Source organism: Dendrobium catenatum, unplaced genomic scaffold, assembly GCF_001605985.2.
Source record: "Dendrobium catenatum unplaced genomic scaffold, ASM160598v2 fragScaff_scaffold_361, whole genome shotgun sequence".
Classification (NCBI taxonomy): domain Eukaryota; kingdom Viridiplantae; phylum Streptophyta; class Magnoliopsida; order Asparagales; family Orchidaceae; genus Dendrobium; species Dendrobium catenatum.
Window position 1 is genome coordinate 34,098 of NW_021318823.1, and position 21,524 is coordinate 55,621.

Sequence of the window (21,524 nt, forward strand, 5' to 3'; positions counted from 1 at the left end):
ATTGCAAGAAATAAGAGAAAATATATATTTAAATTTTATTTGGGACAATTTTTTTACTATTTTCTAAAGCAATTTTCTAGTAATTTTTTTTTTAAATTGTATTAAAAAATTACTTTAAAAAATAATAAAAAGTTATACCAAATAAAGCTTAAATTTGATGAGTTATATACTTATATTACACCTACTGTAATTCCTTTATGTCCATTTCCACCAGTTTTGAGATAAACAAGAATCATTCCTATAATATAGAACAATATGTAGGCTTAATTTGGGGACGATTTTTTTCCTACTTTCTAAAGCAACTTATTACTATAAAAATTTTCAGTTCAAAACATTTTTATGTTAGAAAATTATTTTATAAAACAATAAAAAAATTATCTCGAACAGTCTTGATGATGCTACAAAATTGATCCATTCAACTGATGATGCTAAAAACATACTAAAAACTCATCAAATCATATCTTTGATGTCAAAATAATGAACTATTTTAATTTTATTTTGGAAGGTCATGACAAGAAAATCTAATTAATTGCAGCATCATAATCACTGTCCATGGAAGAGAAGAACTATTTCTTCTCCTTTTATATTCAATTTATTTACAATATTGAATAACTTCTAAACTCAAGATTATATCATTAATTATGATCTATGATATGAGAATTATTTGTAAGATTTTATTAATTTTTATGATAATCTATTTGCTTATTAAATATATGGTTCCCATAGTATATAATTTTCCTCTCAAACAACATGCTTTGTCATTATATTTCACAACCTATAAAAAAAAATACAGCTAATTAATTATCAAAGGACAAAATCATAAAATTGGCCATCATTTAATTGTGTATAATACATATGCATACACTATTGGGATATAATACATCAATTTACTAATTCTTGAAAAAAAAAAATCTAAACATAATGAGTCATCTGAATCTCTAATCTTTCTAATGTCAATGCCTGTACATCCTACAATGGGAGATTTCCACACATAATAAAATTCTTAAATATTCACATATCTAATATTCTTTTTATTCATATCTAATATTCTTTTTATTTACTTAAATATCACTTCTAATGATAAAAAAGATTTATTTTATGTTAAATAAGTTAATATTAATAACACTTTTTTTCTGTAATTTAAAGATTAGAATACATATAATATAATTTTTTTTTATATTAGATATGTAAATATGGAATTTCTGGTATGTAAATACCATTATAATATAATCTCAAGTCTCAATTAGAGGAAGTGATGAAGGAAACAACCACTGTAATGTCATCAAGCTTTCCTCCATAGTAGCGATATCCAGCAACCTGAGCTGCAGTTGAGAATGGAGTTTGCCTGTTCTTATCTTGAGCTCTCTGTCTAGCAAGACCTGCTATCTTTTCAGCTGTGATCTGCGGCGCCAACCTCGCCCTCGAAGCATGAACAACAATGGCGTTAATCTCATTACTGTATAGATTGTCAAACAATCCATCTGTTCCAACAACTATTACATCACCAGCTTCAACGGCCAGAGTAAAGACCTGCTCAGATCATGTGAAAGAAAACAAAGAGCTTATTTCCTGCTCAACTTACCAGAAATTTCCTCTCTCATTACTTCCAGCTATAACAAGTAAGCTTATTAAATATTGACCACTCTCAAGTGCCTTAGAGCATCTCCAACCGAAATCCCATTTTTCACTCCAAAATACCGTGATTCATCTCCAATCAAACTCCATTTTGCGGGATTTTGTGAAGGTAACCGTCTTTCTCCTATTCGGCTCGTTCTTCGGCAAATCCGATTGAGACAGAAAAATCATGTTGGTGAACAGTGCAACGCCAATATTGGCGTCGTAGTGTTCACCCGCAAGCAAATAGTGAAAAATTCGGCGTTCCGCTGGAGCGACCGAACGACACCATACGCATGTTTGGTATTCGGTTGGAGATTCTCTTAATTCTGATTTCTTTTTTGCATTTGAAGAAAAAAAAAAGGAAAAACAAACCTGAGCAGAACTAGGAAGATCACAACCATTGCCACTCTCAAGTTGGTAAGTAAAATTGAAATCATGTTGTTGAACTGGCGAGCGGAGAATGGTGCTTCCATCTCTAACAACAATGAATCCACTATCCCCAAGATTCACAGCATGAATTCCCTGTAAAGAAATCCAATAAATTAACAATGAGTAACGAAAAAAAAAAAAGTATAATTATTGTACAAGTGACCGGAAATTTTATTCTGTGCGGTCACCGAACAACGTTCAAAGGCAAATGAGAATGCGTCACGCCGTCACGTCATTTTTTTGTTGTGTACCACTCAGTACCAGATGATGTGGCACATTCTGATTCGGCTCTGAACTGTTCGGTGGCCGCACAGAATAATTTCTCGAGCAACCGACCTGCTCGGTGAGAGCAACAATGCATGCTGTAGATGATCCCTTAGCTTTGGTATTTAAGTAGGCCTTCTCTAACACCCTTGCAGGATCAATTAATCCCTGTGGCTCATCTTGGATTGCGGACACTGAATTAACCATGAGTTCTCTAGCATATTGTCCAGCATTAACACCAACATCTGCCCAGCCACCAACACCATCTGCAACACCAATTGCTTGCTCATCATCACATATGAAATGGGCATCTTCCCCACCAGTTTCTTCTTTATCTGGATGTGGAAGGTAACAGGATCCAGAAAGCAGCTTTAATGATCTTTCAGCTACAAACTTTCTGCAAAAAGTAGTACTTTCTTAAGTTAGATCACCTACATAGGAAGATGGAGTAGCATGCAATGAGGAGGGAGGGAGGATTTGTATGAGGAAATATAGTAAAAGAAAAACAATCAAATACAACTCTTCCTAGACAGTCGGATATTAAAGACCGCCAGCTTCGTCTAGTTTCCAAAAAAAAAATCTATTTAGGCTCTCTGAGGTTCATCGGCTCCCTCGACGCCCTAATTTATATTTTCTGAAGTTCGCGATACACACTTCTCCTACTCCGGCTGCTCGACTTTGCTCGAATCGTTCAGGCTTCTCTATAGTTATTTCAGTTCTCCGGCTTGATTTCGCAGCTCGGATTTCATTTGTCGCGCTTCAACCTGATCGACTCCACATTTGCACTTCTACAGTGCTTCACGGTTCATCTTTAAATCCTTGTTAAGAAATTTTATGAGTGGTATGTGCTGCAACCTTGACCGGTTTCTGTCCTGGTTTAGTTTTTGCGATTCAGATATTTTCTTGATAAATGTTTATACCTGTCGTCTGACAATTTTGTGTAAGTTTTCGTTGATCCATATTTTTCTAGATTATAACAATCTGACTTATTTTGGCAGTTCTTTTCATATTACACGTGACTCATGGTGGCGAGTAGATCTTATTGAACCTTTTGATTGTTGATTCCTGGTACTTGGAGGAAGACTCAGTATTAAGCAGCAGAAGGTACTTCATTTCCCTTTCTAAACTCTGCTCACTTTTTTGAAAGCTATCAACTCGTTTTGACTACATATGTTAGCATACAAAGTTCTGAAATTGAATTGAAACAAGCGGTCGGAAATCGAAATTAACTTCACAAATAAAAGCACAATTTCATTGACAACAAACGTCATACACAAAACATAGAGAAAACATATGCCGCACTTAACAAATAAAAGCACAATTTCAAAAGGCAAAATAATTTTTACTAACATTACAAAATAATTTCATTAAGAAATTTACAAGTGAAAGTTTTATTATAAGCTTCATAAATTGAATTGTACTTAAATTGCTCTCATGTAACAAGACAAGTGCAAGCATCGTGACCAGCTTTGAGATAAACAACGGGAGAAGACGTTAGTAGAATTACAATATGGAGAACTTGAAACAGGACAAGGATTGAATCAATAAATAACTCTAAGGCAATCAGCCAATACACGATGAGGTTCACACTATGAATCAATTGTAAGATTGATTTTAATGTTCTCCTCAGTAATTGATAATTTAGAAGTTATTTTAGAAGATGGTGCAAGTTCTAAAAAAAAAAGTGAGGCATTCACATTATTAAAATCAATGCAATCTTTTGAGTTTACATATTGCTTACTCTTGATGTAAGATATATTTGGTCTAACTGCTGAATTGCCACAAGTTTTATAAAGAAAAGAGCAACTAGCAAGACATTGTAAATACTATATTTTTTGTTTGAAATGTAAAATAAGGCTGCAAGATATGAGAGATAATAAATGGAAAGACTTTTCTACTAAAGTAACTTTTTTTTTGTGAGCAACAAAAAATAAATATTCCCCATATGAATGATAGATGGATTGCTCGAGGACAACCTTGTCGTAGAGCTCGGGATATGACACATTTATATCATTTTCGAGTTAAAATTTTGTACACAATTATTGATATGCAACTACAAAAATTGAATAATTGTTTCACAAAGGCAAATATTGAATTACTTCTCTCTAATGCCTGTTTGAATCCAAATACTTCTTTCTGCACATTTAATAAAGACGTTAATTCAAATGGCACATCTTTATCCATGTGATTTTAGTATTGTTCATTTGGTGATTCTTGATAAACAGTTGGAAACTCATATCATGGATATGTAATCTGATCCATAATTTTCATTGTTAAAAGATATTGCGTATTTTGCTGAGACAATGATACAGAACAAGAAAGATATATTATATCCTCTTATTTTCAAGCTCTTAAAATTGACTTTAGTTTTGTCAGGTGAACCAGCAGGAGTTGAAAATCATTTATATTGAAAAAGAAAAATTAGATTGCATTCTTTTCCAGAAAATAAAGAGCGGGTTTTATAAATTGTAAGTATTTTTCATCTTATATTTAGTATTTAATCATTAAAAAAAAATTTAAACTGCCATTGACGGTCCGAAGCTCGGATGAAAAAAGTTGAAAGAATATTTTTCTTAAAAATTTTTTTGGGTCCCCTCTAAAAGAAGTTTTTGGCTCAGTCGTCGGAATCAGATATAATAAAAAGCTATGTAGAGTGTGTAATACATATGAAACTTTAAGAAAGGTCAAGTGATATAAGGTCAAATAAGAAACAATACTAGAATATAACTAGCATTTGAAGTGCATACACTATAATAGAAAATTTCTTTTTATACGTTCTTTCTTGTTACCCAACACTAACGTGCTTCAAAGTGCGGTTAGATGATGAGTATGGCCTACAATCATAAACTACTAAATATGGTTATAAAAAGTAGAATGCCCAATGATAAAAAATTCGGAATAGTTTGCTAAACAGGTCTGAAATTCAAACAAATATGTTATTTATGTTAGGAGATAAAAAAAAAAAAAATTAATTTAGATTTTTAAACTACCAATTCACCCCCCTCTTGGTAGCCTTGGGACATTCGCTTAGGCTTAAGGGGGGGAGAGAGAGAGAGAGAGAGAGAGTTGGTGTTGGCTGCAACATATGTACCTGTTGTCAGGGTCTACCATATAGTTCTTAACTTGGTCTTCCTGTGGTGCACCATCAAAAAATGCATTTTGAGCAGCACAGACAGAATAAGGGTGAATATGCAATAGCTGAAAGTCCTTAGCACTTTGTTCCATACATTGGCCATGCTTCCAACTTATTCTACTTGCACCTGACCTTGGGGACAAAGCCTCTCGCATAAACCATAATTCTTGGCTATCTAAGCTCCTGCTGATGCTTCTGCAATAATCAAAACATTTGTAGCTATAGAAGATACCAGACCGAATCATAGAAATCTGTGAATGCCCACTTTTTCTAACCACAATTCCAAAACTTTGTGAAACCGATTCAGATCTGCCCAACATTTGATGACAAGCATACATTATGTTCCTCTGGAAAGAACTAAATAAAGACATTTTTGTTGGCCCAGAGGAGAGCGTTTCAACGTGATATATGCAGGACTGACAATGAGGGCCAGTTATCGAAGGAACAGAAAATGTACGAGATAGAGTTCCAATAAAAGAAAATGTGGCCCTTTGATCAAACGTGTGAAAACTCCTGATAGCATTTTCTCCAAACTGTGGGAGAATACCAACAATGGAAACTGGCTGAGACAACAAAAGCCAAGCCCTGCCAAAGATCACATTTGTATCCCCTCCAAAAAGTTCTAATGATGTATGCAATCTCTTATGTCTTGAAAACAATGAAATGGGCATCATCTTAAGAAAAACATAACATAATTTGGCTTTCTCTGACCAATCTGAACATGATGAAGAAAATCTGATAACCAAACATTTGCAGAAATCGATAGTCAATGATTTTGAAGAAAAAAAACACAATCAGAATAAAGTGAGAGCACTACAAATTTGCACCATTGCCCAACATCAAAGCAAGCCAAGCAAGGCTTTGACACAAAAGAATGGTTCTAAGAGCCACATCATCTAGTCTAGAAATCAATTTTTGAAATTTAAACATAAACCTCTAAATCTTTTAAACCAAAAACTGCAAAAGCAAGAAATTAAATGGATGAATCATCAGAAAAAAATAGAATTAACCAAGAGAAACCCAAGATTAAAAAAAAAAAAATCCAAGAGTAAGCTTTCATGATAATCATCATTGTTAGGCTAATCATATTAAGGTTTAGCATTATGAATTTGTATTCTCCATTCATTCTTGTTGACTCATGCAATAAGTGTTAACCCTATTCTATGCAAATATTTTTTCAGGACTTGTATCCGTAATAAATTTGATCTAAACATAAGAGACAAACCACTGTGACATCTCATTTTCCACACTCATCCTTACACCTTCATTATATGAATAATAAATTATAGCTCCTTTGTTCTTAAATATTGGTCTCAATATGTTTTTTCTTAAATCATTTTATATCCTTATCATTTTCAAGTTTACATTGAAAATATTCATCAACCAAACCACAATAAAACCCCTCATTGCTTTTTAAACCTCAATCTCTATCTCATTTGAACCTAAAAATTTTCCTTATGCATATTGTTTAAAGCCAACTCCACTTGACTTTTTTAAATCAATCTATACCTCATAAAGTCATTTATCATACTCTTCTAAAAGTAAAAACAAATACTCAGAATATTTGATGTTAAATATAAATAAATAATGATAATCACCATTGACTATTATAGAACATAACAATGTCTAAAATTTATGATGTATTTACATAAAAAACACTTTAAACTTCCTTATGTACATATCAAGTGCCCAAATTTCATTATTTGCATATATAATACTCAAAATCATTTGAACACATCAAAACTAGTACTCCATTTGGCTCTATTACCCTCTCCACATTAAGCCTCGATATCCTCTCTCCGCCCTCCTCTTCCATGGCTTGCCACCTCCGCTACTAAAGCCGCCACCGAAAACACTGGTGAAGACCTCAGCTTCCACCATTCCTACTCACCTCCTCCCTTGGCTTGCTAAATCCATCATTTCCTGCAGATTCCTAGTCCTCTATTTTCTTAAAATCCTTCCTTCATGCCCATCGACATCTATAGCAAATCACCATCAGAAATTCTCCCAAAAAGCACAATTTACAAAACTCTACCACGATCATTCTTCAAGTCTGCCAAGGAAACAATTTTACAAGGAGGCGACAGAGTGTTACAAGTAACAATGAAGTTTAGGTATTAGATACATAAACAAGCAAGTTTGAACTTTCAAGCTTGATCTGTAAAATTCTTAACTGAGCGACATTTTAAATCCAAATAACACTCCAAACCTGATGACATTAAACCAACCAAGCCGTAACAAGAAAACAACAAAACCGAAAACTATTCAATGGAAACATTACGCTGAATCAGTTCGAAAAGGAGGAACAAACGATTCTCACCTCAAAAGCCGCAAAAAAAGTTACTGGAGTCTCACCAATCCAATCTCCCCTCCCACTGTTCCCGACCAGCACCAACAGCGAAGCTAGAGAGAGAGAGAGAGAGAGAGAGAGAGAGAGAGAGAGAGAGGCGACAACTAGTGGAAGAAGATAGGGTTTTTAAAAGAAAAGTGCGAAGGCGGAGAACTGCAGCAGATGGAAGATGGAGGTTGGATAAAAACGGGAAAAACAGAAACCCTAAAAGGAATTCACAGATTTCTGGGCTTTCAAAGGTCGGTGCTTTATAGTAATCACACCGAAGAACAAATTCACCCCCATTGACCCTCCATTTTATAACAAACCGTGCGGGTCTCCATTCGCGGTCTCGCAAAGCGTGTTGAATTCTCTATTCATCGGAACGTTCGGACTTTGGCTGAATGGAAATGATACCCCACCGGCTTAGCTGGTCGCCAAATTTTTTACGAGAAATCACTGTCCATAGTTCAGTGAAAATCTCACTTGGCCTAGCATGTAAACTCTATTCATGTCCTTTTAAGTGGAAAAAAAAAATAACTATGGGTCTTACATCTAATAAGTTGGTTACTGATAGGCTCGTAGAGCGATTAGTTATGTTGCTAAACATCTCTTAAATAGTGACAACGGGTAGATATCATGTTAAAAAAAAAAAAATCATGTTTGAAACTCTAAATGTAACGTCTTGAATGTATGTTTTATATAAAATAAAATTTATTTCGCCTTTAAATTTAACATAAAGACTTCATCATTTATGTATTTAATTTATATAATATACTACCCCCATTCACTTCATCAAGATAAAATCTTAGGTCATTATAAAAATCTCATATGTGAAATTTAGAATGGGATGAATTGGTTGCAATGGGACCTCTTCGAATGGAGTAATTATTAGGTGCGGACATCACACTTAGAGATGCGTCCGGATACTGTGTATTCTATGCTTAAGTTCTGCCTACGTTATGCGTATTTACTGAGTATACACTGCGTATTGTAGTTAATAAGCAACAAATATTTAATTATGAAGATTTACTGCTTATTTGCTGGGTATCTACAAATATGCAGAATGTAAGCAGAACGTACGCAGTGCATCCAATAATCCGAACACACCTCTGGGTGTGATGTCCGCACCTAATAATTACTCCTTTGGAGATCATAATGATAGGTAAGATCTTATAGGTATTAATGAATCTATGGTGTGTGAAGCTGGCAATAAGATAGATGGCCTGCGAAGGCGATGATGGAATTACTGCAATGACGTGTGAAATTTTAATAAGATTGAGAGTCTAGCAGTACTTGAAATGGTAGAAATCAAGAAATAATTTATTAAGATTAGTATAATAAAACAACTGGCAACTGTTATAAATTATTTGATAAAAAATAATCATGTTAAATATGCTTATTTCTTCACTACAACATCAATTATCTGGCATTTATGAATACTTACATTTGTGCATATAAAATATTAAATAAAAATAATTAATCAGTAATGATGAAAATTTGGTGATAAAATTATTATACATTTAGGCTTATTTGGTATCCTACCTCTAAGAGTAAAGCTACTCATCCACCTGAACATACTCATCTCTACAACACTTAATATTATACATTTCTTTTAATGGCGAATATGATGTACCATAAAACAGTGCAAGTCTTACCACCATCTTATAGAACTTTCTCTTAAATTTAAGAGGGACTTTTCTATTACACAAACCCGATGCTTTCCACCATTTCAACGATCCACTATCACTCTAAACAATAAACTCAAAATATATAAGATGTGTTATCTTATTAATGACTTGATCGCCCAAAATCACAATCCATCACTAATTATATTCCTACTAAAATTATAGTCCATACATTCGATTTTAGATCTACTCAAACGAAAACTTTTACTATCTAAAATTGACATCTAAAATTGCAGTTTACCTTCAACTCTCTCTCTCTAATTTGTCAACAAGAAGAAAATCATCAACAAAAACATACACGAGAGTACAACCTCTTGCAAATGCCCAGGGAGAACATCCATGACCAAAGCAAAAAGATATGAGCTTAAAGCTGATCCTTGATGTAATCTTTCAACGCAAGTTAAAAGCAAGGTTCTTTTGCATTATTACTCATTCATTGCTTTTAAAAGTTAAATTTTGATAATTTTTTTGCACTAAATTATAGAACATGTTTGAACATAAAACAAAAGAATAGATTAACATTCTGCATAGGAGAATCAAGTTCTGGAATCCATCTTTGAATTTCTCCTCAAGAAGGCAGAAAATTTGTAAGCAGCTTGACTTTCAGTAAGGACATGACTGCTAACAGAGTTTTTGCTCTCCAACTTTTTGTCGAAATGAATAGATGATTGCCGTAGAATGTTAAAAAGAGAAGAACCACTCTCTGAGTTACTTTGCACCGTTCTTTTAATAACAGATGATTTCAGTTTTGAACCGAGCTTGTCATTCATGGAATTCTTCGCAGACATACTTTCCATTTCAGCCTAAAAGCCCCACCAACAAAAAAAAAAAAAAAACAGATAATAACTTTCACATATCAGAGATATGAAAGACAAATTTAGCAAGTAAAATAGGAGAAATTATTTCGTACGGAGTCTGGACTTAGAGTCGTGTCTGAACTCTAATGAAATGTTCATACGAGATCAAAATATAATTTTTTATATTACTGCATATTTGCTGAGTATTTATTACGTATTTGCTAAGCATATATTTACTGTATATTTAATACTTAATAAATACACAGTAAATAATTAGTAAAATACTCAATAAATACTTATTAGATATGCAGAGTCTGGACACAACTCTACGTCTAGACTCCGCACGTAATAATTTCTAATAAAATAGAGATGAAAAAGAACTATATGGAAGTAATATGCACCAATGCAATAGAAAGCATACTGTCATTCACTAATATTTTCATAGAAATCTCAACATATATACTCATGAGGAATATTAATATAAGCGTTACTAAGATGATTTTTTTATTTGTTGTGTAATCTCAATCATTTTGATCATGTTGTTGAGTTGGATTTGAAATGCCCAGTGAATTTCAAATTCAGCCCATATGGAGCTCAAGTTTAATATAATAACTATTGAGATTGAGAAGATTTACATTAAGGTTTCGTTTGGGACGGCTTTTTTAGTGCTTCTTAAAGCAGCTATTTAGTACAAAAAAATTAATTTTAGTACTAAAATGCTGCTTTAAGAAGCAGTAAGAAAGCCATCCCAAACAAAACCTAAGAGTCAATTTGGGCAATTGTAGCATTTCATTAAGGAAATCATAGTAGCGAGAAAAATAATTTTTTTAGAAGCTATATAACAAATATTTCGATTAAAAAAATTTGAATGGCAGTTTTCTTACAACAACCATATTCTGGCATATCTAATAATTAAAAACAGTTTTGCACTATAAAAATTTCTAAAAAGTAATAGAAAATCAATAACCAAATGTATGTGTGGTTATGATCTAAAAGATAAAATAATGAAAATCATATTCCAAATAAACCTTTAAACATTTGTCCGTCTATATTTCCCACCACCGCCACTATTTTTATAATGAATGTTTGCTAACTTTTACTGTGTTCTGCTGTATCATATCGCTGAATTTTGTTATTCACGCTGTTTCCATTTCCCTCTGGCATCGTTATCTCAGCGATAATTTCTACTATTCCTATTATTTCCCTTTGAGCCTTCGTTTCCCACTAACTATACCTCTATTTCCCCAATACTCGTTGCTTAACGCTACAAATTCTTACCATTCCTTGTTGGCGACTCACTCTACCACGTGATGGAACCGAGAATTAGAGAGTTGGACTTCACATCTGCTGTTGAAATTCATGCAAAATGTATTAAGCTTTGTTATAGTTGAGAAGATACTAATAGATCCTTAAAAGTTGATTTATTTAGATTTTATTGCGTTATAAATAAGACCCAGAATGTATATAATATTCATTCAATGATTCAATAAATTTCATATTCCCTATCAACAATTGTGGGTGATATTTCTGTGATCTTTTTAGTATTTTATAGGTTTTGACAACAATTTTTGCAGGCTGCTTCTCCTCATATCGATGTGTGGCAGTAATCTTCAAATGGGTGATTTCTACCTTAGTTTCTTCAGTCAACTTGTTTAGTATTTGATTTGTATGTGAGATTGAAATTTTGCCAAATTTTGATGCGTTAAAATTTGTTGTGGTGTTAATCTTGACCATCATGGAGTTTTATAATTGTTTCAATTCTTTTTGGATTTCAAGTTTTAACGATACAATTATATCATTGTTTAGATTTATGCACGCATATTTGTTGCTTTTTCATCCAAGGAGACTTATTTTTGCTAATTGGTACCTTGAGAAGTGTGGCTTTTTGTGTGTTCAATTATGCATATTATACTAAGTTACATTATAGAACCAAAGATCCCAAGTTTTTTACATCAAATTTGTATCAAAGCTCACTTTTTAATTATTATATTAGCTAAAAGTGTGGCATGATAATCATATTAATTAAAAAAATTATTAAAATATACAAAACAACAACAACAACAACAACATCAAGCCTTTATCCCACTACGTGGGGTCGGCTACATGAATCTTTTTTCTCCATTGTGTCCTATTAAAGGTCAAATTCTCGTTTAAATCCAATAAAGAAAAGTCATTCCTAATATTTTCTAACCAGGTCTTTTTAGGCCTGCCTCTATCTTTCTTAACATAAGTCAAATCTAATACCTCTACTCTCCTAACTGGGTCATTGGAAGGCCGCCGTTTTATGTGACCAAACCATCTAAGTCGACTCTCTATAATCTTATCTTCTACTGGAGCTACTCCAACCTTTTCACGTATATGCTCATTTCATATCCTATCTCTAAGGGTAAAGCCACTCATCCACCTGAGCATCCTCATCTCCGCAACACTTAACTTAAAATTATTAAAATATACAAATTAAACAAAATTAAATAAGTTATGATTCTGAACAAGCACATCATATCTATTAGGAGGATCAAATTACACACCCAAATTTGATGATTTGGAATATTTCTTAAAGTATTACAATATATTTGACTTTGAAAGAATTGAATGAGCTAAATAATTCTAAAATGGTATAAAACTAAAACCTACAGGTGCTAACCTAAAAATATAAACTTGAAAATTATTTATATCATCCCGAGAATATTAGGGAATAATCATTTTAGTGGTTGTATAATAATTCTTATATGTTTGAATCTTATGATAGGTTTATAAATTTTATATTTAAAGATGTTTTGTCTCAAGATTACCTTGTTATCATTATATTTTTTATCAAAGATCTATCACAAGAGATTAGGAGTGATCTAACGCCATGAGGCCTTCATCGGATCTTAAAAAATACATTATGAACAATTTGTTAGTAATGCCACATCTACAATTAAATTCCTAGTTTTCTTGTGAGATATCAAAATTTAATGATTTTTTAGGTTATTATTTTAAAAAAATAAGCATGTATGAAGCTTTTGCATCAAAGGTTATTAATCTTTGATAAAATTGAAAGTTGGTGATCTATGATTTATAGCTTTTTGTATGTTTCATTGTGTACCTCGTCGTGAACGTTAGGGCCTAAGGTGACCACCATCATGTTTAATACTTTTTTTTTTATGTTTAATACTTTAATATAATACAGAATGGCTAATTGTTTTCAAAGAATATGGCGATATTATTCTTGCATCTTTGCGAAAAAGCTAAGCACATTTTATTAATGAAATGAGGAAAATATCATTGGACTTCATTTATCAGCAATTTTTATAGGTTTATAGGTTACCTTCGAAGAACTATTGCTGCTTCCGGACAAAGCAACAGAATCAAAGAGAGCTGCTGGAGGGCAAGCGATCAATAATTAACAAAAAATTCAAGCCAATGTTACAGCTGAAAAAAAAAAAGAGAAGAAATATAAGGCTTGCTTACGTGCTGAAGCTTTTCCTCTCTTCTTAGTAGTTGGGGCTATGTTCAACTTCTTTATAAGACTAAAAAATTCTCGAGAACTTTCATCTTCCACTGGAGTTATGAAGGAAGGTTCTTCCTGAATTTAAACAAGCAGAATTATTGTAATTTAAATATCACAATTTTAGTCAACGTAAGTTTATTATTCTATTATAATTTTTTTTGTCCGGATTGCTTAGCTAGAACTTCAATAACTAGCTAGCAGTGATGAACATCTATTTTCCTGTTTGTCATACAAATGTAAACAGTGTACATGCATACGCATATATACACAATTGGATTTCTGGATAGATTTTCCTCATTAATTCCGCATGAGACAGAAAGTTAAATCAATAGCACGATGAAAATACCAACTTTTTGCAAGAAGAAACCATTGGGTGGTCTTATGGTTATAAATGGCTTCATAAGAGGTTTTAAATTAGAAGAAACTCCAACAAAGATAAAACAATTAGCATGTCATAATACCCCAGTGACCAAGTAAGAAGAGTTCAAATGTATAAAAAAAGTTCAGAACATAATTTGAATATGTATCCATCTGGCATTCATGAACTGAAAGAAAAAACGCTATATTAGCCTGCCAATGCAGGAGTGGACTAAAACTGTCAAAAAAAGTTACCATTTTACTCCAAACAAAAAAAAAGTGCATGCTGATTAGGACAACCAGGAAATATCTTGCATAAGTGAAAACTCGTGATGAGAGAGAAAAACTGATAATAATCTTTCATGTGCAAGCGCTCCAACAACATGGGCAAAGATGCAAAAATATATGTAGAATGAAAATGATACAGTTTGCTGGAAAAAAAAAAGCAAAGTAAAATAAATAGAATAAAAATGTAATGTACTTGAAATATTTGGAGTTGTTTGGATGAGCATAAAATAAATGCATGTGATTGCTTTTATTTGTTTGGTTTGAAGCAAAATGAATGCAATGTAAAACCAAAAGGCAACGGTGGTCAATGAACGGTTGTGATGGGGGTGGCAGGCAGTGGTGACAACAGGCTACGGTAGAGGTGGCCAGTGATCACGGCAGAAAAGTGGCCGGCGGTGGGTAGGCAACAACAATAGAATTAGCTTGTAGTGTATTTGAAATTTGTCCGAATACAAAAGAGTTTTAAAATTAAAAATGAACTACATATAGCAAATTTGAAATTTCACCAAAATCTTACTTTGCATTCTTTTTTCATCAACTCAAACACCAAAATTCCAAAAACCCCTGCATTTATAATACTTTAAACTCACCTTCATTATACTAAATAACCCCTAAGCTAAAGTTAAATAAAAAATCAATTAAAAATAAAAAGCAATGTATGTCCAAGTCTGAGATTAACAACTTAAAAAGGCATTATTTTATTGATCAATAATGTGACAACAAAACATGAGAGTTATAAGGTTGTCAATTTTGGAAATTTCGTGGTTTTAATATTAATAAACCAGTTACCTTAGTTAAATCTATTATGATACAAGGACCATATAGATTTCAAAACAAATTCAAACTACAGAGAGACATATAATACACAGCTGACAAAATGTTATGACTTCCACCTTCATTAATAAATAAACGAAACATTCAAATTAAAGTGATTTCTTAGATTTAATTGCACCAACAGATATGACAAAGGTTTTGAAGTTATAATGCCTTAAAAATCATAAAGGCAAACATTGAGAGTGTTCCAGGTAAGAAATGACCAGTTAACCAAAGAGGCAATTCTACTACTTCAAGTCACCATCAACAAATGATATTAAGGAAATTAAACTTTTAAAGAAAGCTACTTACACTATGCTTAATATGTTGACGAATGAGATTCTTTTCTGTCTCTTCATCATCTGATGGTATGTAAACATCGTTAGCATCAGTAAACATGTGAGAAATCATTTGCTTAGCCTTTTTCAAACTTTGACGAGATGTATCTATAGGATGGTTCTTATATTTGGCTTCATCATCACTATCATTGTCTTCATCATCATCATTATCACTCGCATCGTGATTATCATGATCACCATGAATTAAAGCTGGTTTTCCAAGTCCTTGACGACCAGATTTTAACCTTTGGATAACATTGTCCGTTTCAGCAGCATCCTGTTGCTCAAGCCACTTTTGATGAAGTTCATTGCGTTTCTCTTGGTCTATTGGTGCCTCCTTATAACCTGTAGCAATCAGGTCATCAAGTTCTTCATGTTCATCAGTATCACTTTCCTCTTCATTTTCTTGAAACCTCAACAAATCACAATCGCTATCATCTTCTTCTTCAGCCTCAACATCAAGAAAAGCTTTTGCAATGTCATCTTTAGGAGATAAGTCCTTGTTCACAACACTGTAAGCCCTAGGACCAATGTTTTCCTTGTCACTGTCTTCTTCGGACGATGAACTGAATGAAATGCCATCAAGCATCTAAATTCAGAATAATTTGAGATGCAGTGGCTCTTGACCGTCTTAATTAAAAAAGAATATTTTCAAGGGTTCTTTAGGATGAAAAAAGTAAGCAACAATTACGGTAAAATATTTTGAATATCAAAGGATATAATTTGGGAATCCACAGGAAGATCACATTAACACTTTGTATCCAATTTGAGTTAGTAATAGTATTTCATATTGGCCAGATATTAAATTGCAATAGCTTGAAAGCATTCATAGAACAAAGCGACCCACATACAAAGGCAATTTCAATGCATTTTACACTTGCTATAGGATGTACTGCGCTGTGTTGTCATGCTGAACAACCTTAAATAAAGGTAGCAAAACTTAAAATTTTGTCTTGCGTTGAAGATTATCAAATATATTGCTTTATTGGGATTTAGCCTTAATTGGGTAACATAATTGATATGGCTCCTAACGTTTCATCTAATCACGCATAAAATTTGGCACATTCTCTCGAACTCAAAAATGCTCAAAGTGAGAATCTAAAAACTTCAGAAATTAATTTACAGAATGCTCAAAGTGAGAATCTAAAAACTTCAGAAATTAATTTACAGGTCTATATGAACTTTAATTTTAAGAAACTGTGACTTCAGTAAATGTACAAACAAAATGCCATGCTCATCAAAAGAGATTCCATCAACACCAAAATCATTCATGAGTTCAAATGACCCGAATAGTGGAATAATTAAGTATGATTAAAAGTTCCAAATATAAGGCATTCTAATTATTATGGGAGAAACTAAATGGAGACAAATGTCGAAGATCCTAAAAAGGAAAACAAAGGTGAGAAAGGAAAGATACAACAGATGAAGGTAAGAAACTGTTATATGAGTATGCGAAATTTAAGGACGAGGAGGAATATTATTAAAATTATGAGTCTAAAGAACAAATATAAGTTTTTTTTTGGTTATTTTGGAAGATGTTAAATGGAGAAAAGGAAGATGTTAAATTATGAGTCTAAAGACAAATGTTGTAGATATGACGTTAGATAATTGAAAGATTTAGAAACTCATTCTTTAAACTATAAAGCTGAAAATAGGCAAAAAAAATGAAGAAGATCATGAGTTGTACTTATAAAATGTTGATTCAATAAGATGGTGATCCTAGAGTTGCGTAGAATGAAAAGAAGAAATAAGGAATGAAGAGGAAGAAAGGGTGGATTGCTTCAAAATTGATATTATAATTTAGAAATAATTCATCATTTAGATTATCAACTTTGATATGAAATGCTTTTGATTGAATAATACACTTGATGAACAACTTACGCCACTAGTTCTCCTATTTGAGATGCATGCCTCCTCCACATACCAAAGAAACTATCATTTGTATAAACAGAGTTATAAACTTTAGTGAATTGATAGAGCTAAAATAAGCTGATGAAATGAGTCAAAATGCAATTGCACTGAACACACTTAAAATAATAGAGCAACCAAACATTGCTAATTCTAATGATAGCGGAACTTGTTTTCATGATCATATAACAATTTGGATAAGCTGCAAATTATGAAGAGTTACTCATTTCGCTGTCTATGAAAGAAAGAATATAAAAACCAAATGAAGCTTTCTAAAATAAGCAAGCAAAATGAACCATGCTTATGATAAGATATTAGGAGATGAACATTATAGCTTTTTCATGCACTTACATGTCATTATCACTGGACCTGGCAACACCATCATCATTGCCACCATCATCAATCTTTAAACTAGAGGTACTTGGGTATGAAGGAGGGCTAGCTTCCTGAGAATTGAACAGCTTATCACCTCCAGTACTTAACTGGGAACCACTTCTGTCTACCTACAATCAAAACTACAGTTACAACAGTAGTTCATGCATGGCAGAACTATATAACAAGTAATAGAAATTCCCATGTTTTAAACATAACAGGCTACCTGTGTATCATTAATGAGATTCTGACATGTGCCTTCGGAGCCAACATCAATGGTCTGCACTTATCAAAAATGGGAGCACATTATTTCCGTACTACTTGAAAATAAGATTTTAAAAACATGAGTTTATAAAACAAAATGAATAATTTAGACAGATTAAACAGAAATTAATTTGCCATAAAAGTGCCTGATCTTATATTCTTTCATGTTGTTATGACCTATGATGATCTGAAAAGAAACCCAATAAAGTAGCATTTTACAAAATGAAACTGAAGGGTAGAGATGAAGCATCATGCATAAGCAGCGCGGCTTCAAGTGATGAAACATTATCTATTAGACCAAATATACACGCATAGTAAAGAAGGAAACTTCTTCGGTAAATTAGCAGTTAAAATATGACCATGACCAAATATATTAAATTCATTTACAATCCATATATGTCATCCTTTTCCTGGCAGTTTTTTCCAATATAAAGTTGGCAATCTTCTCCCACATGATAGAAAAATGCAGATAGTCTTCAAAAGAAGAGCGAATAGTCATCTCATAAAAGAAATTGTTTGGAATCGATCATCTTGATCCACCCCACAAAAATATAGTCCTTGACTCACGTTAACTTATAAAGTAACACTACTGGCTTTCCACTATCCCAGTAAAGCAAAATCAAGAGTATGTGCAGCGATCAAAATCATAATTAGTCCTACCCTAACTATTTGAGGTATAGGTTTTATGAATCCTCGTCCAACATTCCTTTAGTATAGATGAGATCTTAAAGATAAAAGTTCCATTTGAAAACCAGCAAAAATAATTCCAGAGACCTACCACACATGCATTCACTTCAGTCTCTTTTATGTCACTTTGACCCTTCAGTGCGTCTGAGTTACCATCAATCACCGTAGCACAATGAGTTTCAATAACAGAAGGCAGCGAACTAAGGATGTTACAACTATGACAAAAAACAAAAAAACATTTCAATTCGGATCCAAGCATTTAACGATAATTTGATAACATTATTTGCAATAGTGAAAGAAAGATATATATAGACTAAACCTTTTCAATATTTCTAATTTCCGGAGACGGATCTTCTCTAACACTGAAGATATTGGTTTCTGAATGAGCTGCGCAGGCTTAAACGCTGCATCTCTGGTTTCTGCACCGTAAATTCATAATGAATTTCCACATATACTTCTCCGAATTCTCAGAATTGACTTAGTATAGCCGGTTTGTTACCTCGCAGAAGCCTCTGTGATTCAGCATGTAGGAGCTCCAACTCCGCCTTCCTTGCCTGGCAAAGCTTTCGTCAGAACCAAGGAAGTGCAATCTTCAAATGTGCAATATTATCAAAAACAATACATCAAAATTAAATCAACAAAGTTCACTCACAAACCTTCTCAAGCCTTTTTCTTTCCCGAACAGATTCCTTCGGAATCTCATCCGGGCCTTCGAGCTTCCTAGACTTTCCTTTTTTCTTCCTCCTCGTATTCGGATCTCCACCTTCATCTTCCAATCTAAGTCTCCTCTTCACGTTATGTTCCTTCACTAATTCCTCCACAGCCCCTTCCTCTTCGCCCTTTCCGCCTCTAACTTCACTCACATCCACCTCTTGTACATACGAATCACCCAAAATCCCTTCACCACTCCCATACGCGAACAAAGGATCAAGCTCTTGCGCCGTTTCCTCACCTAAACCCTCCTCCATCTCACAGGAGGTACCCGTACGAATCTCACCGGGTTCCGAGGCAACAGCTGAAATCTTCGTCGGATCATCGGAAACCCCCGGGTTCGCTAATGGACGCAGAAGCGAAGGAGATGTAGCCCTTTTAAGGCGCTTGAGTTTTGGCTTGGGGAAGGGAGAGGATGACTTCTCGGCCACGGGAACGGCTAGACCGTCCTCTTCATCGAAACTCTCCATTCCACGGTAGGTAGATATCCGTGACTTCCGATCCGAAGGGAACAGCTCTACTTCAGACGAAGCAGGCGACGTCGAAGCGGCAATGGAGGAAAAGCGAACCCTAGAGGCCGAGGCGGGCGGCCCCAAAATGAACGAGAGTGGGGGAATTTTGGCGCCAATCCGACGTCGTTGAACGGAGTTCGGACGTAGGGGCTGTTTGGTATCGGATTTATATCGACTTAAGTCGGATTGGTTTGGAACAGTTTTTTTTTTTTTTCTAAAATAGAGTTTTAGTACAAATTTTTTTATTTTTTTAATAATAACTCCATTTTAGAAAGTAATAAAAAAATCGTCCCAAATGAAGCCTTATTCTAAATCCAGCCAAATGGTTTTACAGCGCGCGTTAAATCTCGGGATTTGGTAAATCTTGGATTTACGGGTTAAATCCGGGATTTAGTAATAACATAATTGATAGTGTAAATAACAATTAATAAGTAATTTGTACTTACTAATTATTAGTGTAAATAATAATTAATAAGTAATTTATACTTAACATCTTATTAAATTCATAACACATTAATTTTTTAATTTTTATTATACATTTATTTTTAATTTATAATTATCTTCTTCATATTTAAATCCTCTAATTGACATAAATCATGCAATATGTTACAAAATAGTTTTTCAAGATTTAATATTTGACATATCAAGTATTTTTTTAGAATTAAATCCCACTTGTTGCCAAAAAGCCCCTTAGGAAATTTATGAAACTAAATCCCACTTGATATGATATTATTTCTATTTTGATTACAAATATATGATATAGTCCTATAATATTAGGTTTTTTTTTTGGAGAGTTTGCTAAAATAAATTTTTAGTATAAAAATTTATTGAATTAAAATTTTAGTATTAGAAAGCTACTTTAGAAAGCAATAAGAAAAATGTCAGAACTGAATACTTAATTTCAAAACTTCAGCTTCGTTTGGGACCGCTTTTTTGTTGCTTCTTAAAACAACTTTTTAGCATAAAATTTAAGATTTTTAAACTTAAAAGTTACTTTAAAAAATAATAAAAAACTGTTCCAAACGAAGCCTTTAAACCACATGCATTTTATGATTTTTTTCAAATTAATCATGCTCTTAATTTTGGGACGGTAAAAGTTGCAAAAGATTAAGATTTAGTTTGGGACGGCTTTTTTATTGCTTCTTAAAATAAAATTTTAGTGAAAATTTTTTAAAAAATAACCGCCACAACTTTTTCAATAGTGATTATAAAGCTGCTATAAAAAATAACTATTTTATAAAATATAGAAAATAATTTCATAACATAAACTTTTTTGGAAAATAGAGAAAAAAATGTGGTCAAACATAAATAAAAAAATTGTCTCAAATGAAACCTGAAACTACTTAACCAACCCTAATATCTATTACTTCCCCCAATTTACAACCCTTGCCAACAAAAAGTTGAACATAAACCAGAAACAAAGCTGAACTTCACAAATTCTTCAATGAACTGGAATTTAATTAAAAAACTGAGGAGATCGCATGGAATTCTTAGCTAAAAAAAAAAAAAAAAAACTCATCTTGC

At 33.0% G+C, this 21,524-nt stretch overlaps 2 protein-coding genes across 2 annotated transcripts; both read right to left on the reverse strand.

Moving 5' to 3' along the window:
* Nucleotides 1-817: 817 nt before the first annotated feature.
* On the reverse strand, nucleotides 818-8,113 carry LOC110106533 (probable protein phosphatase 2C 55). The gene is made up of 5 exons (XM_020836463.2): nucleotides 7,764-8,113; nucleotides 5,402-6,178; nucleotides 2,383-2,707; nucleotides 1,990-2,139; nucleotides 818-1,530 (listed from the first exon to the last, which is right to left on the reverse strand). Exons 2-5 carry the CDS (start codon nucleotides 6,115-6,117, stop codon nucleotides 1,240-1,242), a joined length of 1,482 nt encoding a protein of 493 aa, XP_020692122.1. The 5' UTR covers nucleotides 6,118-6,178; nucleotides 7,764-8,113; the 3' UTR covers nucleotides 818-1,239.
* Nucleotides 8,114-9,745: 1,632 nt separating this feature from the next.
* LOC110106532 lies at nucleotides 9,746-20,151 on the reverse strand. The gene is made up of 10 exons (XM_028693757.1): nucleotides 19,434-20,151; nucleotides 19,277-19,331; nucleotides 19,097-19,196; nucleotides 18,869-18,992; nucleotides 18,053-18,106; nucleotides 17,806-17,957; nucleotides 15,521-16,112; nucleotides 13,711-13,825; nucleotides 13,535-13,617; nucleotides 9,746-10,263 (listed from the first exon to the last, which is right to left on the reverse strand). The coding sequence occupies exons 1-10, from the start codon at nucleotides 19,956-19,958 to the stop codon at nucleotides 9,997-9,999; spliced, it is 2,067 nt and encodes a 688-aa protein (XP_028549590.1). The 5' UTR covers nucleotides 19,959-20,151; the 3' UTR covers nucleotides 9,746-9,996.
* Between the last annotated feature and the right edge of the window lie 1,373 nt (nucleotides 20,152-21,524).